General features: G+C 41.4%; 1 protein-coding gene across 9 annotated transcripts in view; it reads right to left on the bottom strand.

Moving 5' to 3' along the window:
* Positions 1 to 662: 662 nt before the first annotated feature.
* Positions 663 to 26,375, bottom strand: part of EXOC6 (exocyst complex component 6) — a 96,658-nt gene continuing 70,945 nt past the window's right edge. For 5 of the 9 annotated variants that reach the window (XM_074874948.1, XM_074874947.1, XM_074874951.1 and 2 more), the window contains 2 exons: positions 2,707 to 2,819; positions 663 to 1,776 (listed from right to left, as the gene is read on the bottom strand). In XM_074874948.1, the coding sequence (XP_074731049.1) occupies positions 1,644 to 1,776; positions 2,707 to 2,819 (246 nt within the window). In that variant the 3' untranslated portion in view covers positions 663 to 1,643. Of the gene's footprint in view, positions 1,777 to 2,241; positions 2,254 to 2,706; positions 2,820 to 26,375 lie in introns of all 9 variants that reach the window. The other 4 variants (XM_074874946.1, XM_074874953.1, XM_074874955.1 and 1 more) reach the window with 2 other exon arrangements.

Below are 26,375 nucleotides of genomic sequence, written 5' to 3' on the forward strand. Positions count from 1 at the left end.
GCTCGCCTCCTGCTGCCGGTTCGCCCCTCCGCCACATTTATATAGATATTGGCCACTTACGCCCGATCCACCTTCGGAGATGACGTATCCGCTGCATATGTAAGCAGCGCGGCCAAGTGCGGTGATTGGAGCGGGAGAACCGGGGAGAGCGACTGAGGGGCGCGGGGACGCGGCCAGGGCGAGCGGGGGCGGCCGGGGCAGCCCCCCCCGCCTCGGGGCCGGCGCCCCTCTCCCGCCCCCTCGACGGCCCGGCGCGGCCCGGCCCTGCCGGCCGCGGCGCCCCCCGCCCCGGCCAGCGCCTGCTCCGCGGCGGGACGGCTGCCCCGCGGCGCGGGGTGCCCCCTCTGCCCCGCGGGACCCCCGTCCGGCACCCCCTCGGGCCAGCCCTTCCCGCCGCCCGGGGAAGGCGGCGAGTCCGGCCGGGGAGCGTCCCAGCCCCGCTCCGCAGGCCCCGCCGCCCCCCGCCGCCCCGGACGGCGGCGGCAGCCGGGGAGGGTCCCGCAGCCCCCCGGCCCGCCCCCCGCCGTCGGGGCCGCCCGGGTCCCCGGCCCCACGCCCGCCTGCCCCGGGGGTAAATCACCGAAGAGCCGGGACTGGTACAGGTCCCAGCGAAACCAGCTCTGAGGCGCCTTCCAGGGCGTGAAATTAAACAGGAATACGGCTGAGGTTTATATTACTGTATTTAGACCGTCAATAACTTAAAAATACAGCGAAAATGTACATTATTTTTACATGTTCCATTTGGTTCGTATTTGTTAGACATTCTCTTTGTGTCTAAAATAGCCAGGAGGGGACAGTGCAAAGAGACCGGCGGTGGGACGAAATGCTAATCGCTGGGATGGGTCTGGAAGCGCATACTGACAAACAGATGCGGCACGAAACCAGCAGTGGCAAATCTATTCCTTACTGCAACCTGGGGAAAAGAACCCGGGATCTTACAAAAGTACAGTTAGAAATAGTAACCCTGAGGAACAAAACCAAACCAAACCAAAATGTCACGTTATAAAGAACTCAAATGGTTATTTACATTCACAACCTCAAGATTAAACCCCTTTTGGAGAACAAAGCCTCTAAGCCCTAATGCTAAATAAATATCAAGTCTAGTTCTCAGGTAGTTTTCAAAGGTACTAAAAATCAGAAGATTTTTTCATACCTCCAGACTACAAAATCTGGTATACAAAATTATGTCCAATCACTTTAAGGCTAATATACATTTAATGCAGGAAAACGACAGGCGGCATCTCAATGCTTAAAAAACATTAAATTAGGATTCGTCCAGAAAACAGCAGCTAAGAGATCATTTCTCAGATAATTCCTACCCGGAGCAAAATTTTGGACACCATGTCTGCAGATATTTAAATAATGTATTTACAGTTCAGCTGTTCCATGTACAATACGATTGAGCTGGTTTTTATTGTACAGTCTCATTTTTCACCATTTGTTTACAATATACAAAATAGTATTCGATCCATTAAAAATACGTACAAAGAATTGTTTGCTGAAGACTCCGTGTACAAGCCATTTACTGCATTTTTCCTTTACTCAGTCAAACGAATGTCCTAGCTGATATCACTGTTTGCTTAGTAGAAATAGTGGCTAAGAAATACCTCTTGGCGTGATGAGATACCGTTGATTTAACAGGCCTATGTGTGCTGGGACATACCGTTCACTAAACTCCTAAGTTGCTTTACTACAGTCTCTATTAGCTTCTGCTTGTCACGATCATTCTTCCTGAACTGAGCAAAAATGTTGTTCTTTTTGCTCGAGTCTTTCATTCTGGAGAAATAAAAAAGCAAATGACACAGACGCGTTAGAAACATAACTTGCAAAGTCCGACTATTTGAAGAGGTTTACTTTTGTTCCTCTTTTGATCTTTCTGCTAATAAGAACTGAAAGATTACAAAAGTTGTTATCTGTGCATTCTTAAATTAAACTTCCACAATGTGGAACTCGTTTTAACAGATATTTCTTCACAAATCGCCCGTAAGTATTAAGCAAATATCACCTCGGCAGGAAACTGGCCCTACCAATTGCGTTAGGAGAGAAGCAAACCAGAAAACCCGTTAGTATCGTCTCCGTCCATGGGAAGTTCAGGCTCGGCGAACGGGCGTGTTGTGTTCACCGTCAAATTACCCGACATCGTTATTGCTGATCCCCCGTATCAACGGATTTAAAAACGAAATTAGGCAAAGGAAAGAAATCGAAGCACCAATACTTTGTAACAACATAGGCGATACGTACCCTCTGTGAACTCTGCAAAATACACATTCAGCGCAGGCAGGAGAGGAGAGGAAACACCGTTAGAAAACGCCTTTCAATCACGGCATATTTTGGTGCCGTTTTTCAAAGCAGTTGACGCTCGGCCGGCGGCGGCGCGCCCTGCCTTACCCTGCCCTCCCCAGCCCGCTCGCACCGGCTTTACCACGGCGATACCCCTCGCGTTTCCCTTCCCGGGAGCGACCGCTCGGGCGGCCGCCAGCGGCTCCCGGGGCCCCGGCACCGCCCGCGCCCCTGCGCGGCTCTCGGCACCGCCACGGCGACGCGCTGCCGCCGGGCTCCCGTCGCTCCCGGGGGGGGCGGCCCCGGCCGCGGCCCCGCAGCCCCCCGGGGGTGCGGGGCTCGGAGCGCCGCGGCGCCCAGCCCTGCCCCGCGCCCGCCCCGCGCCCGCCCGCACCCCCGCGCCGCCGGCCCCGGCCCCGCACTTACTTCTCCAGGAGCGTGAGGGCCGTGCTCGGACTGACCCGCAGGTACTTGGAGGTGGCCTGCCCGTAGTCGGCCAGGTAGGTGGACCAGTCCCACACCATGAAGAGGTCCAGGAGCTGGGGGGGAAGAGGCGGGTGAGGGAGCGCGGAGCGGCCCCGCGGGGAGGAGGCTCCCGCCCGGCCCGGGCCGGGCCCGGCCGCAGCCCCTCGCCGGCAGCCCGGCCGGCAGCTCCTTCACCTGCCCGTCCCTGCCTTCCTTAACGCCTCCTCGCCTCCCTCCGGGCGCTGGGAGGCGGCGGGGCAGGCTCGGCCCTAGCAGGGGATGCCAACGGCTTCACGCTTTGGTGTGTTCGGGAGCTTGCTTTACCGTGGGGAGCGAGAAGGGGATACTCGTGTCTGCTGCTGCTCACAGTAATTTAAACCAGAGGTTCAGGTAGTCTCAATTAAGTGAATTAAACAACCCCTGCTGCACTCTCCATGGTGACTGATCCCCGTGACTCAGCCCCGAGCCCTGGGCATACTTCTGGCCCAAACAAACGCCGAACACTTAAGCGGGGGAACACAAAGCCTCCAAGCGCAGTCCTGAGTCTGGCCGCGGTTTCGAATCGGGCCTTTGACTCACGACCCCGACGCTGCTGTTCAGCAAAACAGCCCGCTTTTAGGAGCGGACGCGATGCCTGACCTCCAGCAGCCAGCACCCTCGCAGCCCTCAAAGCCTAATTTCCCCTCTGCCATCGCGGGCACAGGCCAGGCGCCGCCGGGCACCCTGCCCAGGCTGCCCGGAGCCACGGCACAGGCGGCCCCGCTCCGTGGAGCCTTTCCCACGGCTACCTGCGGCCGGCCACCCCGCTCCCATTGACGTCAGTGGCGGGGCACCCCCAGCTTCCCCCGCCTCTGATGCGGGCCTTGTCCTGCTGCTGAGGGCTAATGCGGGCTTGTTCTCAGGCTGCCCTGTGTTAGCCAAACCTACTGTTCGAATAAGCGTGGGGAACCATTAGCAACGCTTTGCCCTGGCTCGCAGCGCCCGTGGCTGCTCCGCCGAGCTGGGTCCTCAGCGTCACCCAGAGCCCCTGCTTGTCCGGAGGCCTTGCTACATCAGTAATGCTGGGAAGGTGGGGTGGAACAGGATTTTCTGTAACAAAACCACTTTGAGAAACATAACAGACTACTGCAAGTCATATAATTTTGCTATTTAAATAAAGAACCCTGTCCACTTCAGACATTTGCCAGCGGCCCCTGCCTCTTTGACTTCTGACTACGGAAGAGAAGGACTGCACCTCCTCGAGCCTTGCCTTATTCAAACTTCTCAGCCTGATAAAACATCGCAGGTCTCCACCAATGCACATCCCCCAAATTACACCACCAACTCAATTACAGAATAAAAGCATACGCCTGGTCCTCATAGCGTCTCCAAATTTTTTCACTTCCTAACCCCTTTCTATATAGACACATAAAGTGTCTAATATAAATAAATTATTGTCTAATTAATTACTCCTTCCATATTTGTAATATAGCCTTCTATGAATACGTAGTAACATTTCCTGGCTTTATAACAGACCTCTGACACAGTTACTGCTCTGTTGTTCCAAAGTCCTCCAGGGACCATTACAAAACTCTGTGACATCTAGATTTTACATTTAGCTATCTCATACGGGTGAAAGGTATATAAAAAGCAAGGAGGCTATTTCATTCTCTGCTGACTACGTATCCATGATAGCTGCCAAGGTCAAATGCAAATGCTTCTTTCTCACAAAGCACTCAGGATGGGCACCATCAATTCTACTGAGCTGAAGAGAACATGCCTTCAGTCACTAAGCAAATAGACTTGGGAAGGCTCTGATAACTCAGGAATTAGTGCCATGTGTGAAACCCACAGTCTCAGTTGCTGCTGCATGTTACTATCCCTTCTTACTTCCTATGTTACAACAGTTGGTAGTGCCGAGTCCTCATAGAGGCTGTATGATATATTCAAAAGCATGATCAAAAGAGTGGAAAGATAGAAAAAGCAGATGCACAACACAAGCTGGGAGGATAAAGCTGGCAACCACAGGAACCCAAACTATATAATCTGGAGGCTTCGTGTTCCCTCTCTTACAGAAAAGCAAACAGAATGTATTAATAAATTATTGCTAATTACAATGCCACTTGTCACGGGCTCCACATGGGAGATGGTTCTTAAGAAAAGACCATGCCAATGCTCCTGCAGCAGTTTTGTTCAGTAAATCAACAGTGGAAGATTTAATTTCTTATCCCTATTGTAACATGGAAACTGAAGATTCTGGGTAAATCCTAAACAACCCTGAAGCTCTGTATGCTGTTAGCAACATGCAGCCCAAAGCCATTGATGACTGATACAATTACAGTGCTGACAAGTTCAAAGAAACTTTCCTGCCAATATCACATGAGCAGTTTTCATACCATACTTCCAGTGCTTGAATCAACCGTCTGATTGTGTCATGGCTCTGGGACATCTCATTGATAGTGACAGATGGGGTGGAAGATTACACCTCATTTGTCACCTGACTGGACACAGGTAGGCACGTAGGGCTCTAAACAGACCATGGACTCTATTGCTTTTCAACACAAGGTAAAACAATGTCCCAAGAGAACATGACGTGTATTCTGTACACTCCAAGACAGTCCCGGCTCTGAAGAGTGAACAACACTTTGAGAGACACTATTGGCAAGGGGGACATGTGGCAGGTAACATGAAGGACCAGGGACATGCAATCAAATGACACATGCCACTCAATCATAGCTCCCTTCCCTCCTTCTGAGCACGTGTTCAGGGGCTGCAGTGTGACAAACGTGCCCTGCTGCTGGAATAAACGCGACAGGGAGCTGCAGACACTGCTGGAGACCGGACTGCTCCAATTATGCATTGTGCATTTTGTCCCCCTCACAGCTGCAGTTCCGTGCTGTGGCATATTGCTGTACGTAATGGGCTTTGACAGCACGTACTGTACGCTGTGGGTGGGCAAGAGCTGCCTGGTGTGCAGCTCTTTGGATCTGTGTCCTGGCCATTCATATCACCTGCATCTGACTTGGCACTTGGCGGATGTACAGTCAATGCAGGCACTTTGCAAGGGGAGCAGGTTGGCGAGCAGCCAACGGCAGCAAGGACAGTCTAGCAGAAATGAGCTGCTGGTCCCAGGACCACCACATGTGTATGGGAAAACTTCAAGCCACCCATACAAAGCTTCCCTCAAGCACAACCCCAAATTCACCTTCAATTCTGCTGCCATGCTGCAGAGGAATCGGCCCCTACAGTCTGCTTCAACTTTTGCTACTCTGTCCTTTCTGATTTTCATGGTTTAGCCCCAGGTGGCAATGAAGGCCCACACCAGTAGGATGGGGGAGAGAAATGGAAAAGTGAGAAAACTTGTAAGTTGAGATAAAGACCATTTAATAGGTAAAGCAAAAGCCGTGTGCTTAAGCAAAGCAAAACGAGGAATTCATTCACCACTTCCCATGGGCAGGCAGGTGTTCAGCCATCTCTAGGAAAGCAGTTACTAGGGAAGATGAATGCCATCACTCTGAACGTCCTCCCACCTCCTTCTTCCCCCAGCTTTATCTGCTGAGCATGACATCATATGGTATGGGATATCCCTTTGGTCAGTTGGGGTCAGCTGTCCCAGCTGTGTCCCCTCCCAACTGCTTGTGCACCCCCAGCTTACTCACTGGTGGGGTGGTGTGAGAGGCAGAAAAGGCCTTGACTCTGTGTAAGCACTGCTCAGCAGTTACTAAAACATCCCTGAATTATCAACACCATTTCCAGCACAAATCCAAAACACAGCCCTATACTAGCTACTACAAAGAAAATTAACTTTATCCCAGCCAAAATCAGCATACTGACTTACACTGCCTTTTGCTACAAAAATGTGTGCCTTATTTAAATGAAGCACTTGAATTCCTCTTCCTTGTATAGAAAGACCTCTATTAAAGTGGGACTGTCTTGGCCACAGGCCTATGATCTGGAAGACAGCCCATCCATTCAAAGATACAGAAAAATATTTGGGCTACTTCACGTGATTTGAACATACTCTTGGAAAGACAAAGCTGTTAATGAGGCACCAGCCCACCTAATCCTTTGGTAGATGATTTTTATTTTAGTAGAGAATAAAGATATATTGAAACTTATACATAAAGATTATTGAAAATAAGAGAACTTGGAAGATGCAAAAAGTCTGGTTTTTAATTCACGCAAACAGATAGCTACGTGAAATTCATCATGAAAATTTGTCCAACTCTTCAACAGAGGAGAAAAAAACCCCCAACTTTTCCCCTATATTTTTGCTGTATTTTTATTCACAGTAGATGCATATTAAAATGATTTTATAATGTGACGGGGACTAGGTGTGTGCAAAACCACAAGGAGAGGGAACAGCCTTTGGTAATGTTACCCAGTACTCAAGGTGAAGATATAATGGAAATACTTTGTGGATTTGGCTTGACATGCTGACATGACTCATACAACACAGATGTAATATAGGGGATATGTTAAGTTCCACTGAAATAAAAGGTGGCTGTAAATCTCTGCAGTTTTAAATACTGTGATTACTACTAATGTGGAAAAAGAAAAATTGTACCAAGAGCAAGTCTAATCGTAAAAGCGTTAATTTTGCCAAAAAGAGTATCAGCTACAATTAAAAAAAAAAAAAAATCATTTAGGGGATTTAAGTTCAGGTGAGCTCACCCCACAGCTTCTCAGTTGTGAAGCATGAAGTATAGGAGAATTTGCTGGTTCTGGGACAGTGGTTCTTATTGTGGCAACTAGAATCAACCTATACGAGGCCATATTAAAGCAACATTTCCCTACTACTATTTTATCCACTAAAACTGTTGCTATTACCAAGACAATAACTGAAAATAGGATGTATTGTCTAGCAAGGAATGGTCCACTCTGACATGCACTGTAGTAAGAGAAATATGTGCACAGACTAGGTCCTGGCAATAAATATCTTCCTGCCTCAAAAATCAATCAAAATCCTCACAGTGTAGCACATCACACCGACACTGCTGGCTGTGTCTTCTTCAAGGTTAGAATGTGCATTGCTTGCCTTGAAATTACAATAGGAAAAACGTTTATTTTGCACATGCATCTTTCCAAAGTTAACATGTAAGGGAAATACTTCAAACCCGACAGAAAGGCAATCTCTTGCTACTCTCAGAGACTGGAGGAGGTGCAGACCATTAGCAGTTAGTCAACCACTTAACCCCACCTAAGGAGTCACCCGAGGGTGCTCTGTCAGAACCAGCTTATCACGCAGCTGAAACACTGTGAAGCACCTAATAAACTAGATACACATACTCTACTACGCAAGAACAATGGCACTGTTGTACTCTCTTTATCCCATAACAACCATGAAAAATAAGAATAAGCTAAGACAGGCAATGTTATACCTGAGAATTTTATAATGAAGCAGCATATGCTTCCCTAGGAGCAAGAGAAGCCCTTCTGACTATGATTTGCAGAGAAGTGTGTGTACCTGTGTGTTTGTCCAAGTCATTACCAAAAAAAAAGTAACAAGCTTTATCCTTTCTAGTATACCAGATAGAGTGTCTAGTAGACTGTCCACTTACTTATATTTACAAGATAAAACTTCTGCCTTATTTAGAGGACTTGCTTCTTCTAAAGGTGTGATAGAAGGGGAACCTTTATCCAACATCTTGGAATCATCAGGGCTGATGATCAGAGAGCAGCATGTTCCTTTTACTGTATATGAAAGTGTTGCCTTCTCAAAACATCACATTATTAGTCACATATATACTTCTAACATTATAGATGACTTAAGACTCTGGTTGATGTTCTGCACTTGCATTTTCAATGATGCCCTACAATACTTTGATTTTCTAACTTTTTGTTCATGTCTATGTACTTTCTAAATGCCTTTTATGTCTAACCTTAGCTCTTTCTGCTTGAAATAAACACCACTTGGAAAAAAGAAGGTGTTTATATATACTTATACAAAAGGCTATAGCCATCTCTTACATTATACAGATAAAAGTCTTCTGATCAAAAATAGCAGTTATTTTAAACACAACAATTTTATTGTAAAACATACTAAACTATTTTTTTGGTTAAAAGTGGTCCTACTTTAAGACTCTGATTGCTAAGGGGTTTGGTTAACACAAAACATTACAATATTGATGCTGGGGGGGGGGTAGTTCTTAATATTTTAGGGGCAGAATTCTGGTTTCAAATAGAGCACTTGAATCTATTCTTCAACGTCAGCACTCTTGCTTTTTCCCAGTATCTAGGTGATATGACCATGTTTGGATAGAAATTACTGGTAATCATTACTCAGTAAAGCTTTGTCTTGTATTACCTAAAGTCCTGAGCAGCTCAGCCGTAGTTCTGTATTTAGGCCATCTTGTAATTACGTGAGAATTTTGTGCACTGGGAACTGCTGGAATCGACCATCCGGCCCTTTCAATGCTGTTTGAGCCTCTTGTCACATCCTCAAATATCATACAGATGCCCTTTCCTTTTTACTTTTGGGCAACTGTCAGGAATAATCTTGGAAGAGAACGCAACTTTGGGAACTAGCTATGCACAGAGCTAACACAGCAACAGAGACAGGAGGAGGAGACCAGGGCTTTGCAGAAGGAAATGGGGGCAGTGTCCATTAGACAACACCAGTTGTGTTGATTATACTACAAAAATACTAATTGTAAGTTATCAAGGTAGCTTAGTACAAGTAGGAATGGTGCCATTATCTCTTCTGAAGTAGCAAGAGTGTCAGCAAAGAGCTTTGGTTGTACAATAGGCACCAGTGATTCAGGAGCTGGAGAAAAAAGCGAGTTGCACACTTAATATCAAAAGAAAAGGAATTCTTTTAACATATCACTGTCAGTTATGTCCTTCTGGCCCACTCTCCTTGCTCACAAGCTGAATATTTCATATGCTAAACAGTTTATTAACCCTTAATCACCCAGTTACTTCTGTACTTGATTGCATGTGTAATTACCTTTTGTCAGGTACAATTTGCCTGATAAACATGTCAGAACACTTGCTGCTTAGTCTGTTGAAACAGATAAATGCTGTCTTTCCACAGCCTTGGGGCATAATTAACAGGGAAAAAAAAGGCAGTTATAAAAACACACAGAAGCTGATTCAGTGAGGCAGGAGTTCACAGCATGCAGCCCGCCAAGGCCCATTGCCTGGCCGCTATGCTTGCCTGAGCGCTTATTGAGTTCCAGCCTGCTGTGACAGGGCAACAGGGGCAGCCCTCAAAAACTGAGATTTAAAGTAGGTTTCCACATGAACTTCAAAAAAGAGTGGGATGATGCCTGTCTGAAAAGAAAAAAACAACAAAGTGAAGCGGCAGATAATGATATTGGTGGAGTCCCTGCATTGTTATGTGTTATACACTCAAAGAGGCTCTCTGGGATGAGACCAGGAAACGAAAAATTAAAAGGCAGAGGAGAAAAAAAATGAGGAAAAGCAGAAAAAAAAAAAAGCTTTGTGGCATTCTTGGGCTCAGTTTCTTCTGATTTCTGCCCTGTAGTGTTTGCAGGTTATGTACCCACTCACTACAGGGAGTGCAAAAAAAGAAATCCTTACCTGACCTCTGGATAACCCAAACAGGAGATTAGCCCATTTCCAAGCAAAGCAGGTTGTCACACTGTTAGGCCAATTGCTTCTATTGACACTTTGCATAAACATCTTACACAGGGTGATCAGAAAGGACTGTTATGCCATTAACGCTCTTTTTATTTTTTTATACCTAAGCCTTACAGAATAAAGGCCTTTCTGAGTAAGGGATAACAAAAGGGTCAAGAGGTCACAAACATTCTTTTAAGTAGGCAAAAATCAGGAAAGTTTAGATTCATTGAAAAGTGCAAATTGAAACTTTTTTTGCATCTTGCACATTCCAGCACGATCAGCTTTTTCTAATTTCACTTCTAGCAAATTCATTAATCTACTTAATTGTGCATTTGTACTTTTACTTTTAAATAGGAAGATGCTAAAATCTTCATTTTAAGCAACAGCAAACTGTCTAATCTTCTCAGCTAATCAGTAATCTAAACAGATTTAGACATTACCATCCTCATGAGGAACAGTGTGATAATATATAGAATTTTTTTTAAGTGGTATGACTGAACAGTCTCTCATGTACAGTTTTCACCTATAATTTACACAGCATGTGGTTTGCACTGTGTACAGCAAAATATTCTATATTTTCCTTTGTTTTGTTTTTGCTTTGATCAGAGATGGAAACAATCTCCCTTTAATAGCATAAAAGCCACCTGCTGGGCATCGCAGACTACAGCTAATTGGTAAATTCTTTGAAATTTTGATATAATGGATTTTGACCTCTTTAATTAAAAAAATCCCAAAGCCTAGAATACTGGTGAACTCTTCTGGGAAATGAACAGTGCCAAGCATATACAACTGCAAGCTACACCAAAGCTTTTCTTAGGAAAGAGTACAGAAGTAACATTACAAATTTTTCCTTGAGGATGCATGGCTTTTGACCTAGAAAAAAAGCCCCATGACTGTTGTTAGCTATGTATCATTTAAGTCATTAGGATAAAGGAATAGCAAATGTATTAATATTTCAATTATTAATTTTATTGGGGTTTGGAGCTAAAAAGCTCCAAAGATTAAAGGGACTATTGTATTTTAAACACAGTAAACTAATAAAAGCCACTCACAAATGTTCTACTCTTCAACATTTCCCACCCTAAGGAGCTCACACTGTACCTATACTCACCTTGTATTCAGAAGAACAAACAGGTTTGATGACGGAAGAGGAAGCCTGTCAACCAGAATCACTGTTGTTTCATAATTTCTGACATAGCATAGAACTATAAGCTCATCAGTTTGTGAACTCTGAGGCAACGTTGTCTTCCTTTTGTTAAAACACTTACTTATACTCTGCCCAGCATAATGGGGCCATGGTCCATGACTGGGACTCACTGGCACTTCAGTAACACAGCTACACAACTATAACGCTTTCTTTTTAGTCTCTGCTTACATTTCATGCACAAATGCACATGAATATAGGTTACACAGGTATACACTTATTTCCAATGAATTAACAAAAATCCCCTGCACGAACATGAAGATAACACCGCCACTAGTTCACCCAATGTTATCTCCCTGTTTATTAAAGTATGTGCAGCATGAAAGCACTTTCTAGATTGGAACTAAAACATGAAGGACCAGAATCAGAACTGGACAAAGACAAGTCTTGTTCACTCTAAACACCTTCTTGTCGCAAAGGAACAACAGAGGTATTTAAAATATAGATACCTAAATCCAGCTTACAAGGAAAAAAGACAGAGTTTGCTAACTGTAGAGTAACACCGTACCAACCAAATGCAATTATCACTTAATCAGTAGGTGTTCGTTACTGCTGACAAATATCTTGTTAACCTGGTTAGCAAGTCTGCCTGCCACTTGCCAAAATATTTTATTTACTCCTGGTGACTTATTTTGTGAATGGGGGGAATTTTAAAATCCCCCCTACTGATCACATAACTGGAATAACACACATTGGTCTTGTATTTCAAAGTGTAAATTGATCTCTTGATCTGTGAGTGTCTCCCTATAGTTTATGCTACCCTTTTTCTGGATTGGTATAACAAATGCATTTTCAAAGTGATGTTATGGGGACTTAGCTATGCAATTCCCATTAGTGTCAATGGGGGTCGCAGGCTAAATTCCTAGGCAGTGCTTTGAAAACTGAGCCCTGGATTTTCAAAGGAAGGATAGTTTGTGTTAGAAAGGCAGTGTCTTTCAGTTTTTAAGCCACTGCATTAAAACGTGCCTTTTTTTTTTTTTTTTGTAAAGCACTATGCATTTAGAAATTGTGCCTAAATTTGGGACATTTAAATGTTCACAAGAGTGAAACAGTTTTATATTTAAATGCTTCTGCTTCAAATTTATAAGTGAAAATCATATCTGTCATTATCTTGAATGTTGGGATACAACCTTTAACATATTCATAAGTGTACAATGTGTAAATTCAGAGGTTATGTCAGCTGAACCACTGGGAATTATTGTTATGCCAAGAAAAAACAGAAGCTATTTGTATTCAAATAAATCCTTTATAACATAAATTATTCCAAAGGGCAGAATTCTTTCCTAAAATTTGGACCTTGAGGTACACTCTGACAGATGCCTGGTCTTGTTATATTCATAAGCAAGCCCAAATACATTTTTTATTCTTTGGCACTTCAAAATGAACTTAGGCCTGCCTACAAAATAGAATGCTTGCTGTTGAAGTCACATGGACAAGCTTGTTGCTGTTACCATAACCAGATAAACACAACATATAATTTTTACAAATCCCATTAAAACTTCAAGCAGCCCAAGATGTAACATCTGAAGAAAGTCAATGAAAAATAGTCACTAAGGCAAATATAAATAGCTAGGCTCTATGCAATACACAATACAGCAACAAGTAATACCTCTTCAAAGAAGATTTGTTTAATTACAGTGCAAATGTTTATTATGAAGTGTGTTGTTGTTCATCATTAAAGAATAAGCTGGACTAGTAGCAAAACAACCGTCTTTTGAGTCTAGAAACAGGGAAGAGTTTGAAAAGCAGGAGCCTGGCAGACAGTCAGGCTCCAGAGGGCACAGGCTCAGGCCAAATTGCTCCTGTCAAGCCCGGTAGCCCGTACATGAAGTCCCTTTAGACAAAGCGTAAAACTATGTCAATGGTAAAATGTGTGTGGATTAAAAATTGTGTATTATGCAATGGTCAGGTCATTCACCCATTTTTTTTGTTTTTGAGCTTCTAACACAGAGGCATACATGCTCAAACAGCACGCAAGGGTGACAAGTGCAGCCCCCTAGAACAGGACGTCTGCCTCTGACTTGAACAAGACTTTGAAAATACAATTTCAACTGTTAAAATTATGAAGCATTTACTATAGCACAGTTAAATTTAAGCTGTCATTTTCATTTGGCTTCTGGTTTTTTTTTTTTTAAACACAGGTTTGACAGTAGTACTTAAACATTGACATTTACCAAAACCATGATTAACTGAACAGGCAATTTTTACATTTTAGTTCATTTAAACTTAGATTTTCTATAAGCAGTTTTTTCAATTGCACGAGACTTCTAACAAGCTGTCTTTAAACTATTTGCTCATCTATGAAATAACGCCATAAATAGCATGTGATGTGGCACAGTACCTTAAAATAAGTTTCTTGGTGATTAAAACTGTATCATTTGTCTCAATCCTTTCTGTAAAAATCCATTTGAGGTGTTTCATTAAAAAGATGTATTCAAAAATTTTAAAATCTAATGTTAAAATCAGATTTTAACCACTTTCTCTGGTTTAGAAAAGGTAGGACTAATTAAAAATCACCTAACTTGGTGTAACTGGAATAAAATTTAAAAACAAAACATACGTTCACTTCAACTTCCATACTGTGTTCTAGAATTGAACACTTTTGTCCCATCTGTCAAATTTAATATTTAGCAGTATCCACGTGAGTAACTCTAGATGCCTGCAGTCTTACCAGAGATCAGTATCTATACTATACCATGAAAAGTCATTATCTGACAAATGCCATTTTGAACTAACTAATCCAAACTGTCCTTGTATACATGCACATCTAATCTATAAAGTCAGGCTGCTGTACCCTAGAACTAAACATCCATAGTGGTCTGCCCAAGTACAATTACAACTCCAAGTTTAAATTTCAGTCCAATTACTCCTAGGATTGAAGAAAGGACTTTTAGATACATGTCCCTGGTGCGTTAACGTAAATGGATGCCTACAGAAGACAAGTAAGCATGGCACAGCTCCATGGCCTTGTGCTCACAGAGGAGGCAAAGACCAGCTCTTTGTGTGAAGCTGCAGCTCCCAGAACTGACCCAGGAAGCCGCCAACCTGGCCACTGGGAATTAGTGATTCAGTAGCAGAACAGGGTATTTCCTGCTCCTAACTTTCCAGTTATTTGTCATATTCTGACTTAGACCAAAACATGAAAAGAAATTACATCTAAGAAAAATACTGAAACTACATTGTTACAGAGATTGAGGCTTCCAACCTAACAAGAGGATATACATCATGTCTGTAAGGTTTATGAGTCTTCAGCATTTGGCCTTCACAGAGGTCCATGATCTCTAGTGTGCACTATGAAACACATCATCTCCACTGAGGTTCTACAGCAGGAGGGGAAAATAGTTTGTTTCAACACAAGTCTAATTATTTTTTCATCTACCACTTTTAGGTTTGGTTTGGTTTAAGACTTGTGCAGTCCTCAAAAAGCTGCAGATCTAAAGTAAAAAAGTGCTCCAGATTCTTCTCTTAGGTGGCTATCAAGGCCCACAGTGTTTTATATAAAAGGTACCTCTCTGAAAAGCCTTTGCAGGAAGGAGATACAAATATAACAACTATTCAATAAAGTATCTTGGGTGCTGAGTTAGAATATGTGGAAAGCCACTGAAATCTAAGACATAATAGGCCAGAAACCAGCATCATTTTATTTGCAGAAACAAAAATCCAGTGCAATCCATAAGGCACAGGCACTTACAGATGTGGTCACCATGAGTTTACTGTAAACAGATAGTTATTTCTTCCAAAGTAGTGCATTCAGGGTATGGCTGCATAACCACCCTTCATAGCAGATGAAGTTACATCCCTTAGGGAGAGCTATACTAGATCTGGGAACCACTGGACAAGGAATTCCACAATCAGTAGCTCAGGAATGTAAATATAGACAAGTTAAAAGCAAAGCCAAAATCACTAGACAAAAGTTTCATATTCTTTCCCAGACAACCTTCACTTTCTTCTTCAGCTACTACAAGATGATTACTTCCACTTTTATATCTATCAAACGACTCTAAAAACATTTTAGCAAATAATACAGCCTGTATTAAAATCCTGGTACTTGTTTTTGTTTTTCTTGTCTAGATAACTTGGTTTAGCAAAGGCTTCTGAGGCCAGTAAGTTGCAGTAACAAGAAACCTGGACAACTCAGAATTTTTTTTTTGTTGGCATTTTGCAAAAGATCTTTCTCCTCCCGCTGCTGTGTTTGCAAACGTACTAGGAAAAACCCTTTCTGCTTGATGTCAATAGTCCAATACTACTACTTTTGTAAGAAACACTTCTTCAAGAAATTATTCTCCTTAGTAGGTGACCTTTTTCCTTTAGAATATGCCTTTGCTCCTCACCTCTCAGGTGACAATTTTTTCTTAAAATGTTTCATCTGAAAAATTATTTGTTACAATTGCTCTGGAAGGCAGAATAATTCCAAACTATGTAATATGTCATTTGTAATAATTACTCTTCATATTTTAGCTCCAACAGATCCCAATATACATGGAACTTTTGCTGAGTAATGATGGCACAAATCAGCCCCTAATGCCTCCTGCAATTTGAAAACCTCTTCCCCTGATTTTACTTGCCACTTTGAAATGCTATCCTTTTCTGGTGAGTAATCCTGTGCTAGATTCTTTTGCTTCTTAAACGAACATTATTCTCACCCTTTATTGACTGACCACATCTATTCTCACATGTAAGCAGTGTTAATCCTCTAGTAATTAACACCCTTATTAAAGTAATTTTAACTCAAAGAAGTTTAAATCGCATTATTGGTTTTATTTAATTAAGCTATGGGGACTGTTTTACACTGTCATTTGAGTTTTCAGCTTGTGCCTTTTCAATCTACCAGTTACGCAGGTTCCCCCTGCCTCCCCAGTTATCTGTGTATTTCTGTCTAGGAATTACTCAGTATTATTCTGTTTCACTGTGAACTTTTTAAACTATCGTCTATGTCAATGGGTGCAAGACTTAGACACTATACTGAACATATTATCATTCCCAAAACTATCATTTGGATGTGCATTTCAATGATATTATCAAATCTACCCTTCCACAGGGCTCAATATCTTGTTAGTGCTTAAAATGAAAGAGCCATTTTTAACGTCTTTCTCATACATCCTGAGCACCGGCAAAGATTTTTATTTAAACGTTAGACTGGCAGACAGAAAGGAATGCACTGAGTTGTGCCACTTACAAAAGCTGGCTCAGCACTTTTTCTGTTACTTCAAAAGTAATTGAAGTTTTAAAATTGCATTTTTTAGTGTATCTCTATTGCATGTTCCTTTCTATGGGAAAACATCTGACAGCCCATGTTCTCTTACAGATCTCAGGTAAACTACTGAACTGACATGTTTGACACAGGGTCAAAAGATGAAAACTGTCTTCTGGTTTAACTGCATCACGTTACACTGTGCACTCTGGAAGAGTGTGGGCTAATTGTGTGTCCTGGAACAATTTCCTGGAGACACGCCACTGAAACCGGCAAAGCTTGCGGCCTCCTGGGAATAAGGCAACCTGATGGTTTCATGGACTTTATACACCATTAACTGTGTACTGAAAGTTCTTTTTTTTCTTTGGGTAAAAACATCTCTTCAAATTTCTGCTGTTTAGAAAAGAAATGTTTTTAACAGATCTCAGCATAAACCGTGGAAAATGATAAACATAGAAAGAAAAGGATAAGAACAATAAAGTACATTTATAGACAGGAACTGACTTTTTCTTTTTTTTGGTCCTTCATCCCATATGTTTAAGTTCTTCTTTTCTCCCCATCATCTACTGCTTTCATCTACTCATCTTTTGACTTTTTTTTTTTCATTTTCATTTCTTTGTATTTCTGTTCTTATTATTTTTTTTTCCTCCATCACTCTTTCTATGATTGCAGGGTCTTTTAAGTTGTACTGCTCTTTTGCTACTAATGACTTCAGGAAAGTCCTCTGCGAGAGTTTTTCTTTAGGTTCTAAAACATAACCTATATGTGAATCTTCTATGTAAACTTTATTTGTTATTTCAGTATTCTTTAAAACAGTGCAACTTGCAAGATGACAAATTGCTCCAAACCATATATGTTAACATGGTATAAACCAGTATGATATAAAAGTGCGCCTAAGAACATGCTAGTTCAGTCATATTACTTATAGTACAATTACTTCACTTTATTCAGAAACCAGTTATTTACATAACAGTATGAAATTCAATAATTTCTTTTACCACTTATTAGTATCTTAGTGGAATAACTTCCACTGAACGGGATGTGTATCAGTGACTCAAAGAAAGGGTAAGTATGAGTTTACAAACATATATAATAACTTTATTCAGAAACCAGTTATTTACATAACAGTATGAAATTCAATAATTTCTTTTACCACTTATTACTATCTTTGTACTGACAGGAAGAAAATACAAGGGTTTCATCTCCCAGATTTCACTGACTGACTGGAGGCAGTCAGTCAGAATAATATTTTTTTATTTGTCATTTCTGCAGTGCTAAAACACCCAGCTGAAGATCAGTGTCACATTATGGTACATATTGTAGAAACACTTTTGAAGATACGACCTTTTTTTCTAAGATACTATGATCCAAATGAATAAACATTAATTAACTACATTTCACTTACTCAAGTCCCTGTCATACTATGTCTATGCAATTCCTTCCTTGTGTTGTTACTGTTCTGAAGCAGAGAACAATTGTTTTCTTGTTGTAAAAAATTCCTTTGATTTTACATTTTCCAAAGAAGAGATGGACTGATTTTCACAGAAGAAACTAGCAAAAGGAAAAAAATGGGACATTCTGCTTGCTGCCTGTGATTGACAGATAATTTATAGAAGAAATGGAACCTAAGTATGTTGATTGATGCAACTGAAAAAATACTGAAGGCAAATCTGTAGGGTTAAGGGGTTGGTAGTGGTGCTCAATACGTACTACATACCAGTGATACTACCAGCTTAGCTAAGGCTGGAAGATGTAAGCAATTTTGGGGCAGAAATTATTGAACATGCTAATTTGGCTACCAGTCCCATGGCTCCCTGATGGGAGGCTAGGACTTATAGATGTTAAGAGAACACAAATAACAAGTAACTTGAAGGAAAACAATAATTTTCTTCTCTTGTGTTGTTCAATTAACAATGCTCATTCATTACTCATAGGAACCACATACCACCCACAGGATTCAGAGGAAGTCCTGTGGAGCTGGGGGCTCCAAAACTGAACTCCATCCATCAGCTCAGGGCTACAGAAGGGCCCAGACACAATGGTAGAGATCCTGCAGCAACTGGCTGTCAGCAGGAAGACAACAGCTTGATATAATGTATTCACAAACTTCAGGGAAGCCACGCACCCAAATCTTTCGTTGCATTTACATCTTTTCTTACATGTCAAAGATAAAGGCAAGGATCAGATGAGAAGCAAATCTGCTAACAGAAGAAGAGAAACTTCATTCCATTGAATAACTTCCACTGAATGGGATGTGTATCAGTGACTCAAAGAAAGGGTAAGTATGAGTTTACAAACATAATCGGCACATGGATCAATTTCTTCTAATTCAAACAAGAGATTTGTTAATTGAGAAATTATGTGAAAGTGAACCTTCTAAAACTTTTCTACCAACAGGTCCTTCTGCAAAAGAATAAAAGCTTCTCCAGATAAAGGTTATTTAGTGTTTTCTCTCATAATGTCCTTGGCAATGACTGCTTCATAAATAGTCTCCCAGGCACAAAGTATGCCAGTTATTAAAGAAATTTAGTATCTCACCCAAGAAAACTGAAGGCTTTGGATTCTGGCATTATGCACAGGGTGTAATCAGGATATGCACTTCAACTACCAAGGACACAATTTCAGTGCCATTTGGTCATGATCTTACAGGAATTTCCTCTGTAACTATGGGATGAGCTTTCTTGAACAGAAAGGTTTTCCGGAGATAAGAAGTTTTCATCTTTCAACAGCTCTATAGGTTTTGAATGAATTGATTAACTATTTCTAAACCTTGTCTTGTGAAAGTACTGATGACAAAGAGCTGAAAGCTGATTAAATGTGACAAATGGTAGTATTCAGATGGGGCGCAGATATGTCCATCTAAACAGTCTTGACAGCAGCTTTTGCCTACGTTTATTTTTTTTTTTTGTAATATCTGCTTTCATCAACCTCTCCAGTGAAACTTTTAGGAATTCCTATGATGGTAGTATTTACAAGCTGGAACTTCTCTAAGAAGTCAAGTATTTCACCTGCACATGACAAATGAGACCAATAAATGCCATTTCCTGTGTCAGTTCCAAAATTATAAATTCACCTAACTAACACCCCCCTCCGCCCTTGTTCAACTAAGGCTTATGTTCTTATGCAAAGGCTGTTATCTGCAGGCCTCCAAGTCAGGCTGACCCAGTGCTTTAGAAATTCTGTCATTTTCTAAATACACAGTACAGATTTCTTGTCAGCTCATCTAATTCTTGCACATATCTGGTTTGGTAAGTGGATAACTAAGAGAACTGTATCCCTTAAATGAACTAGCTTAAAGAAACAACAAGAAATTATTTTCTTATTTTTGATAACTTCCATGGTTTAGGTACCTACAGCATTCTTTACTGTCAATTAGGAGATGACATTCAGTTTAAGCACTATAGCTTTCACCACATAGTCTGTTGTGCACAATCTACTACACTTTTCTCTGGAGAAACTGGTACAGTTTTTGCCATAGATGGAGTAGTGTATCTTGTAGTTAAATGGCCGTATGTATATCATTTTTCTTAAGTAAGGTATTGATAAGGTTACTGAAGTGAAGCAACAACATTTGTACACCGAGTTTTTTCAAACCTGTTTTCAGGTAGGACCCCTCATTGTCAATAAGCCTGGATCTGGAGTGAAAACTTGGTATGCTATCAGCATGCTATTTGCACTTCTCTGCTGGAAAAGGGGTGTTCAGACCTTGAACTGGATACAACCTGTTTTGCACTGAATTCGATGAATGATTTAATGTCCCAAATAACACACATACACCTAATATCTGTCACGTGTGCTCTTAGTTCCTGGCAGTAACAGGGTAGGAATATCTACCGCCAGGAAATGACTGACTCGCCATCCTGCTTTTGATTCTCAAAATCCTTATCAAGGTAGCGTATCTAAAGTCATGCTTGGTTTTGATCCCCCACTGCTAATTTCTGTGTATTTGTTTCCAAAGCTTCCTAATTCTTACCAGCTGGCAAGGTTTAAATCCCATCTCAGAGTGTACAGAGCACTGAGTGAGATCTTCCTCACAAATATCTATACATACAACTTGTGATCTGGGCCTACAGCGATTACCTACGGGCTTCACAGAATCTAGTTGAAAAGGAGAAATCAAAAGTTATAGATTCCATTGGGAAATAAGTGCTTACAAACAAATTGTCATGTTTGTGTGAAGAATTCCCATTTACTTGTAGGAATATAGTACTCTGAAAAGATCTGGTGCGTCCCCTACAACCCGGATAACACACATTTAGCATGCAGTCATATTCAAGTAACTGTCATTTTGAACAGAGGTAAGCATATGCATGCTACTTCTGTATGATGTAAATACATGAGATCTTGAACCCTGAAGTGTCCCTGCTCTGCTCACACTGTGCCTCAAGCCACACTCCTGCTTTAGTGTAGAGTCAATTTATGGAGAAGGGAAAGCCAGCAAGAGCGTTGCCTTCCTCCCCCAGCAAAGTGAGTATCTATGGTTTGAAATCCAGAGAGGTGCAACTCCTGTTTCATTGCTGTCTGAAATCCGAGCTCCTTTCTTTAGCTGAATAAGCAGCATTGCACTGAAAACTAGAGAAGCACAAATCCCATTACATAGCACCCTGAGGCTGGGCTTCATGTTACAGATGTAACGTGCTCCTTTGCTTGTTCAGAGAAGCCAGGGAGTGCATGGCAGGGGGAAAGGGATCAGTAAGTATTGTGAAAGAGCCTCTGTGAAGATGAAAGTCTCAACAACCATTTCCCTCAGGAAGCAAAAGATGAAATATTCTATACTACTTGCTAATTAAAAAATCAAACTGTTGCCTCATGAAAGAAACGCTTACTTTTATCTTTAAACTCTGAAGTTTTTAAAACTTACTCCTAAACATACTGTTAGGGATTTCTCCCTCTTGGAAAATCCTGGTATTTTTTCAGTTCAAGACTCTTCTCTGGAGTAGAGGCCAGGGCTGGGTGTACCCTGCTAATTTCAAAGCCTAGGCACTGTGTGGGTTGGCAGCCTGTGAAGGAAGTCACAGCACACCTTTAGAGCCCTGGACCTCCAAGAGCCGTGGTGGATAGGCTTGGCAACAGGATGCAATTTATTTTCTGAAGTCTACTGAAGGGCTCAAGAGCATTCCTCATAGGGAACAGAGAAGGTGAGAGCTTCGGCATGCTCCATCTTGGGGGAATCAGAGACAAGCCAGAGTTGAAACGCAGTTACTACCACAGGAAATGAATTCAAATTAAACACTGCAAACAAAGCAGTGGGGAGGACTGAGCTGTCAGCCAGCCTTTAGTGGCAGATAATCCCATGGCTGGGATTGAAGCCCAGTGATCTGTTACACAGTTCCTACCTACAATAAGTTACTTCTGAGTTTATCAGAAGGACAGTATCATCTCTCAGTGATGAATGAGAAGCAAAGAAGAAAGAGGAGGACTATATTAAGTACTAGTAAGAATTTTCTCCTTCAAATAAACTTACATCTGTTGCATGCAACACTACAGTTCAGAAGGTTATCAATATTTCTCACCAACAATACACTAGAGAATGAATTACAAAGTAAATGGACAAGCAACGCAAGAAACCATCAGTGTAATTTCCATTATGCTTTGGAATCAGAAGAAAATGTATTATACTTTTAAATATCAGCTATCAATTTTTAGAAGGAATACATATTGTGTATTACCAATAACTTGACCTTATAGAATTGCTTATCCACATGCTTATATCATAAACATAAATCTGACAAAAATGTATCTTCTAATGTTTCCATGGTATATTATTCTGTATATTAATCACATTGATTGCGTTATGACCTTGTGTCTAATTTATCTCTAACGTTAGCAGAACGTTCACAGAAATTGCTGAAAATCTTCAAGAATTTTCTCCCACACCTATACAGAATTTATGGACCTTGTCATTCACAGCCCTTGGTTGCCCAGACTGGGACACACCACTGTCAGACTGTAAACTCTGTGTTACCATGTGGGTGGTGATATTGCTACGGTGGTTGCTTAACTCTGGGGTTACCAACAGCATATGATTATGTTCACTTGAGATGGCTGCCCCTGTTGCAGGACCAGCACTGACAGCAACTGGAGGATATGAACAACATGTACTTAAGTGCCAAAAGAACACAGATGAGACACGGTTCTCCTTACCCCTGGCAAAATAAGGAGATTCCACATTCATCAAGCTGAGTACTTGTCTGAGATGAGACAGTAGAGGAAGAAGGCAGAGGAAGTTTGAAACTGAAGTAGTGCTCGTGGCAGAGAGAAACACTAGCAAAAACTTGTGAAGTCAAAAGTGAAAAAAAGTCAAGCTACATTTGTAGCTTAGGTTATAACTCTGCAGGCAATGATTTAATTTCAAGAATAGCCATTTGTTACCACTCTGTTGGTTAAGAATCAGGAAATCTGCCGTAGGACAGCAACTCCTGACCTCTCAAGGCTACCACAAGGTTATCGTTCCCATCTGCTACACACTACACTGGCTCTCCAAAGAGTAATGCACAAATTGTAAGACTCAGGCCTTTTCTTCATAGTATTTAAGTGTCCTGGACATCCAAGAAACTGCCTCACATTCCAGAATGGTAACCCTAGTCTTTAGGCACTAAAAACCAGATCATAACCAGTACAAAACTAATTCATGTCAGAGGCTGAGCTTCCTCAGAGACCAATTCAAATAGGATGAACTAAGACCTGTTTACTTTTGAAGGTTAATTCCCATTGACCTAGGATCTGAATTGGTAGCAAAATCCCCACCTCACCTTGGGCCACTGCACTATTTACCCTGGCTCCCTATATAGACAGTAGCAAGAGATTATCTTCAGAGAGCAATGCAGGTCGCAGGAGAGATGGGTTATCTTCACGACATGCCAGAGATCAGTCTCTTTAAAGCAGCACATGCCACTTTGATAATTGCCTTGCTGAGCTGGCCTGCTCCTCAGTGGCTTTAAGTAAGTGGGGTGAAAGGGTGCACATGGGTATGACCTCAGGTCATACGCTAAGACAAATGGTATGAGGCATGATGCAATTACTGCAGCTGTACAAAACCATGAATCTACCCCAATTTTCTTAGCAGCTGCTTGCTGCTTTAGGAGCTGCTAAACTAACTGGAGCTACAAGTTGCTAGATGATCATGGCCATGTGATTCTCTATTAGTATGCACTATGTGTGATTAGCCAACCACACCAAGTCACCTCTGTAAGATGTTGAGATACTATGGTTATAGGAATAGCACAAAGATCTTTATTGACTAGGGTTTCTACAGATTACTAAGATCTTTAAGGAGCACATTAAGTATGACAAGAGCATAAGAGTGGATAGTAAAGGAGAAAGAGGTGGTTCATCAAAGGGGACATTGGCAAGTGCCTGCCTCTTCGTGATTCCTGGCCTCTTAGAGCTTCCTGCTACTAACTACTGTTCTCTTCTTAGAAGCAACTCTTTCTCATACCAACTGTTTCTCTTTCTGTTTGCTCTTCTATGTCTGTGGAAGGAAGAAGGAAAGAAGTGGGCTTGCTGGGGACAGCATGCTGTCCGTACATTGTCTTCAGGGCAAGACGGAGGATCAGGAACTGTTAGGACGAAAATACCTATGGGAGTTCTTTTCAAAGCTGCTCCTCGCCCCGTGGTAATCATCCAATGTAGCTCTTCCCTTTATGTCTTCCAAGCTGGCTACTTCTAAATGACTTTACTTCTTTAGTAAAACATGCTGCAATATTCTACTGCCCAATCCTCATTAATCTTACACATTGCCGTAATACAACAGAGAGAGTAAGCTGTTGTTGAGATAACTGGCTTCCATTAGCAACCATGTGATTGGCAGGACGATAAAGTCTTTTCGCTTGCAGGTCAGCTGCTTTTTAAGAAGAGGGCAATCCTGCTGATCCATCTTTTAGCTACAGTCTCTCACTGAGTCCCAAATCTCCTGCCTTTTAGCTTTGATACGGTTCAAGCTTTCGCCCTTGTATCAGCCCCTACCTGTCATCAGCTCCTCTGTACCAAACAGCCAATATCAGGAGTTTGACCTCAGGGCACAGTCCGGGTGGGCAGGTAAAACCTGACCACTGGACCTACTTCCTTATCTTTCATATCCTGCAATTCATGAAGAAGTATCAAATTCAAACTAAAAAACAGAAGCATGACCTTTTATAAGAACTTTCTGAAAAAAGGCTCTGTTGCCTTTCTAAGTATTCTTGAAAAGAACTGTCATCCACCCTATTAAGATAGAAATGGATCACAAATAAGGAAGAGAGGAAAAACACTTCAAATCCTTACTAAATAGTAAATGTTTTTAATGTGTGCTTGCAATACCTTTTGGTGATCCATGCAAAAATATAGTAAAAAACAAAACAAAACAAATAGTCTAGAACTATTCTACATCTCCCACTGTGACCCAATAAAGAGAGTTGCCCAGACTTCTGCTATTTATAAAGTATCTGAAATCGACCAGATTCCCACGGCATACAGAGCATCCTCTATAAAGGGTTACTTGCATCAGGAGGATTCTAAACATAAGTTGCTAACATAAACTGAGAGCTATCATAAGCAACATAATCCCTATTTATGTGACATGCTCAACAGTTGGTGTTTAAAACATACAAAAATACTATTTCCTGTAGCAAGCATGTACATATCCTGCCCTCTTGCATAGCTGGAAATCATACTGTCCCTTGAAACAAACATGGACTCTGTAAGGATTTACACCACTTAGGTGGATGACAGAAACGGTGCCAAAATCTCTCAACATCCTTTCCATTCAACTAAACTGACTTAGTACAAATTAGAAGATGTTTAGTCACTTCTGACGTTGATAATAAAAGGAGAATAAAAAAGAATCCAAAAGAGGAAGGCTGCTAGTCAAGACTTGTGGTATTTGAAGTCTGGCAGAGAACATCTTTACATACTGAATTCTGGAACTCCTAATGTACAAGTATCATGTGAACAAATCTTATAGCCACCATCTTATATCCTCACGTAGTCCATGCTTATCCCACTGTAGATATTGTTCATTGTTATATTACTGTGAGAATGTAACAGAAAACTATCTCTTAACTTTTTCATTTAAAAAGACACTTTAATGAAGTCCTTTCTATTAGGAGAAACTGGAATGCTTTTGCCTCAGGAATTTTCCCTTCTGAAATGCCTTTTCATTAGCTTGCTGTGAAAATCCTACTAAACTATTAAAAGCAAAAATATTCTTACTATATAGATAATTTGGTATGGAATTCTTTCTACATTTCTCTCCTTTTCTGGTAACTTTGACAGGCTCATATTGGTGCTGAAAAATATCACCAACATCTGCAGAAAGCTAAAGACCCTCCACATGCAGTTAATAATTCATTTCACTATTTAAATGACACATTCACAATTTTTTAAAATAATAAATCCTTTCTAAAAGCTTACTTCAAGTATGAAAAGTTTTTGAAAATGAATTGCTATGGGTGGATATAGTGTCAGAATTTACAGAGAGTAGGGAACAGAAATAACTATATGAAATTAAGATAAGTAGATTTTAGTCTGGAAAAAACCTTCCTTTTGGTAAGAACTGTGGAAAAGTGCTTCCAATATTAAGGAATTTAAAATTAAATTTGATATCAAATAAAGATCAGCCAGTTGGAATAAAGCTGCTTTCTAACAGTTTAAAATAATTCTATGTAACAAATTAAGGAAAGGAAATGCTAA

The sequence above is a fragment of the Strix uralensis genome, chromosome 7 (assembly GCF_047716275.1).
Source record: "Strix uralensis isolate ZFMK-TIS-50842 chromosome 7, bStrUra1, whole genome shotgun sequence".
NCBI classification, from domain to species: Eukaryota; Metazoa; Chordata; class Aves; order Strigiformes; family Strigidae; genus Strix; species Strix uralensis.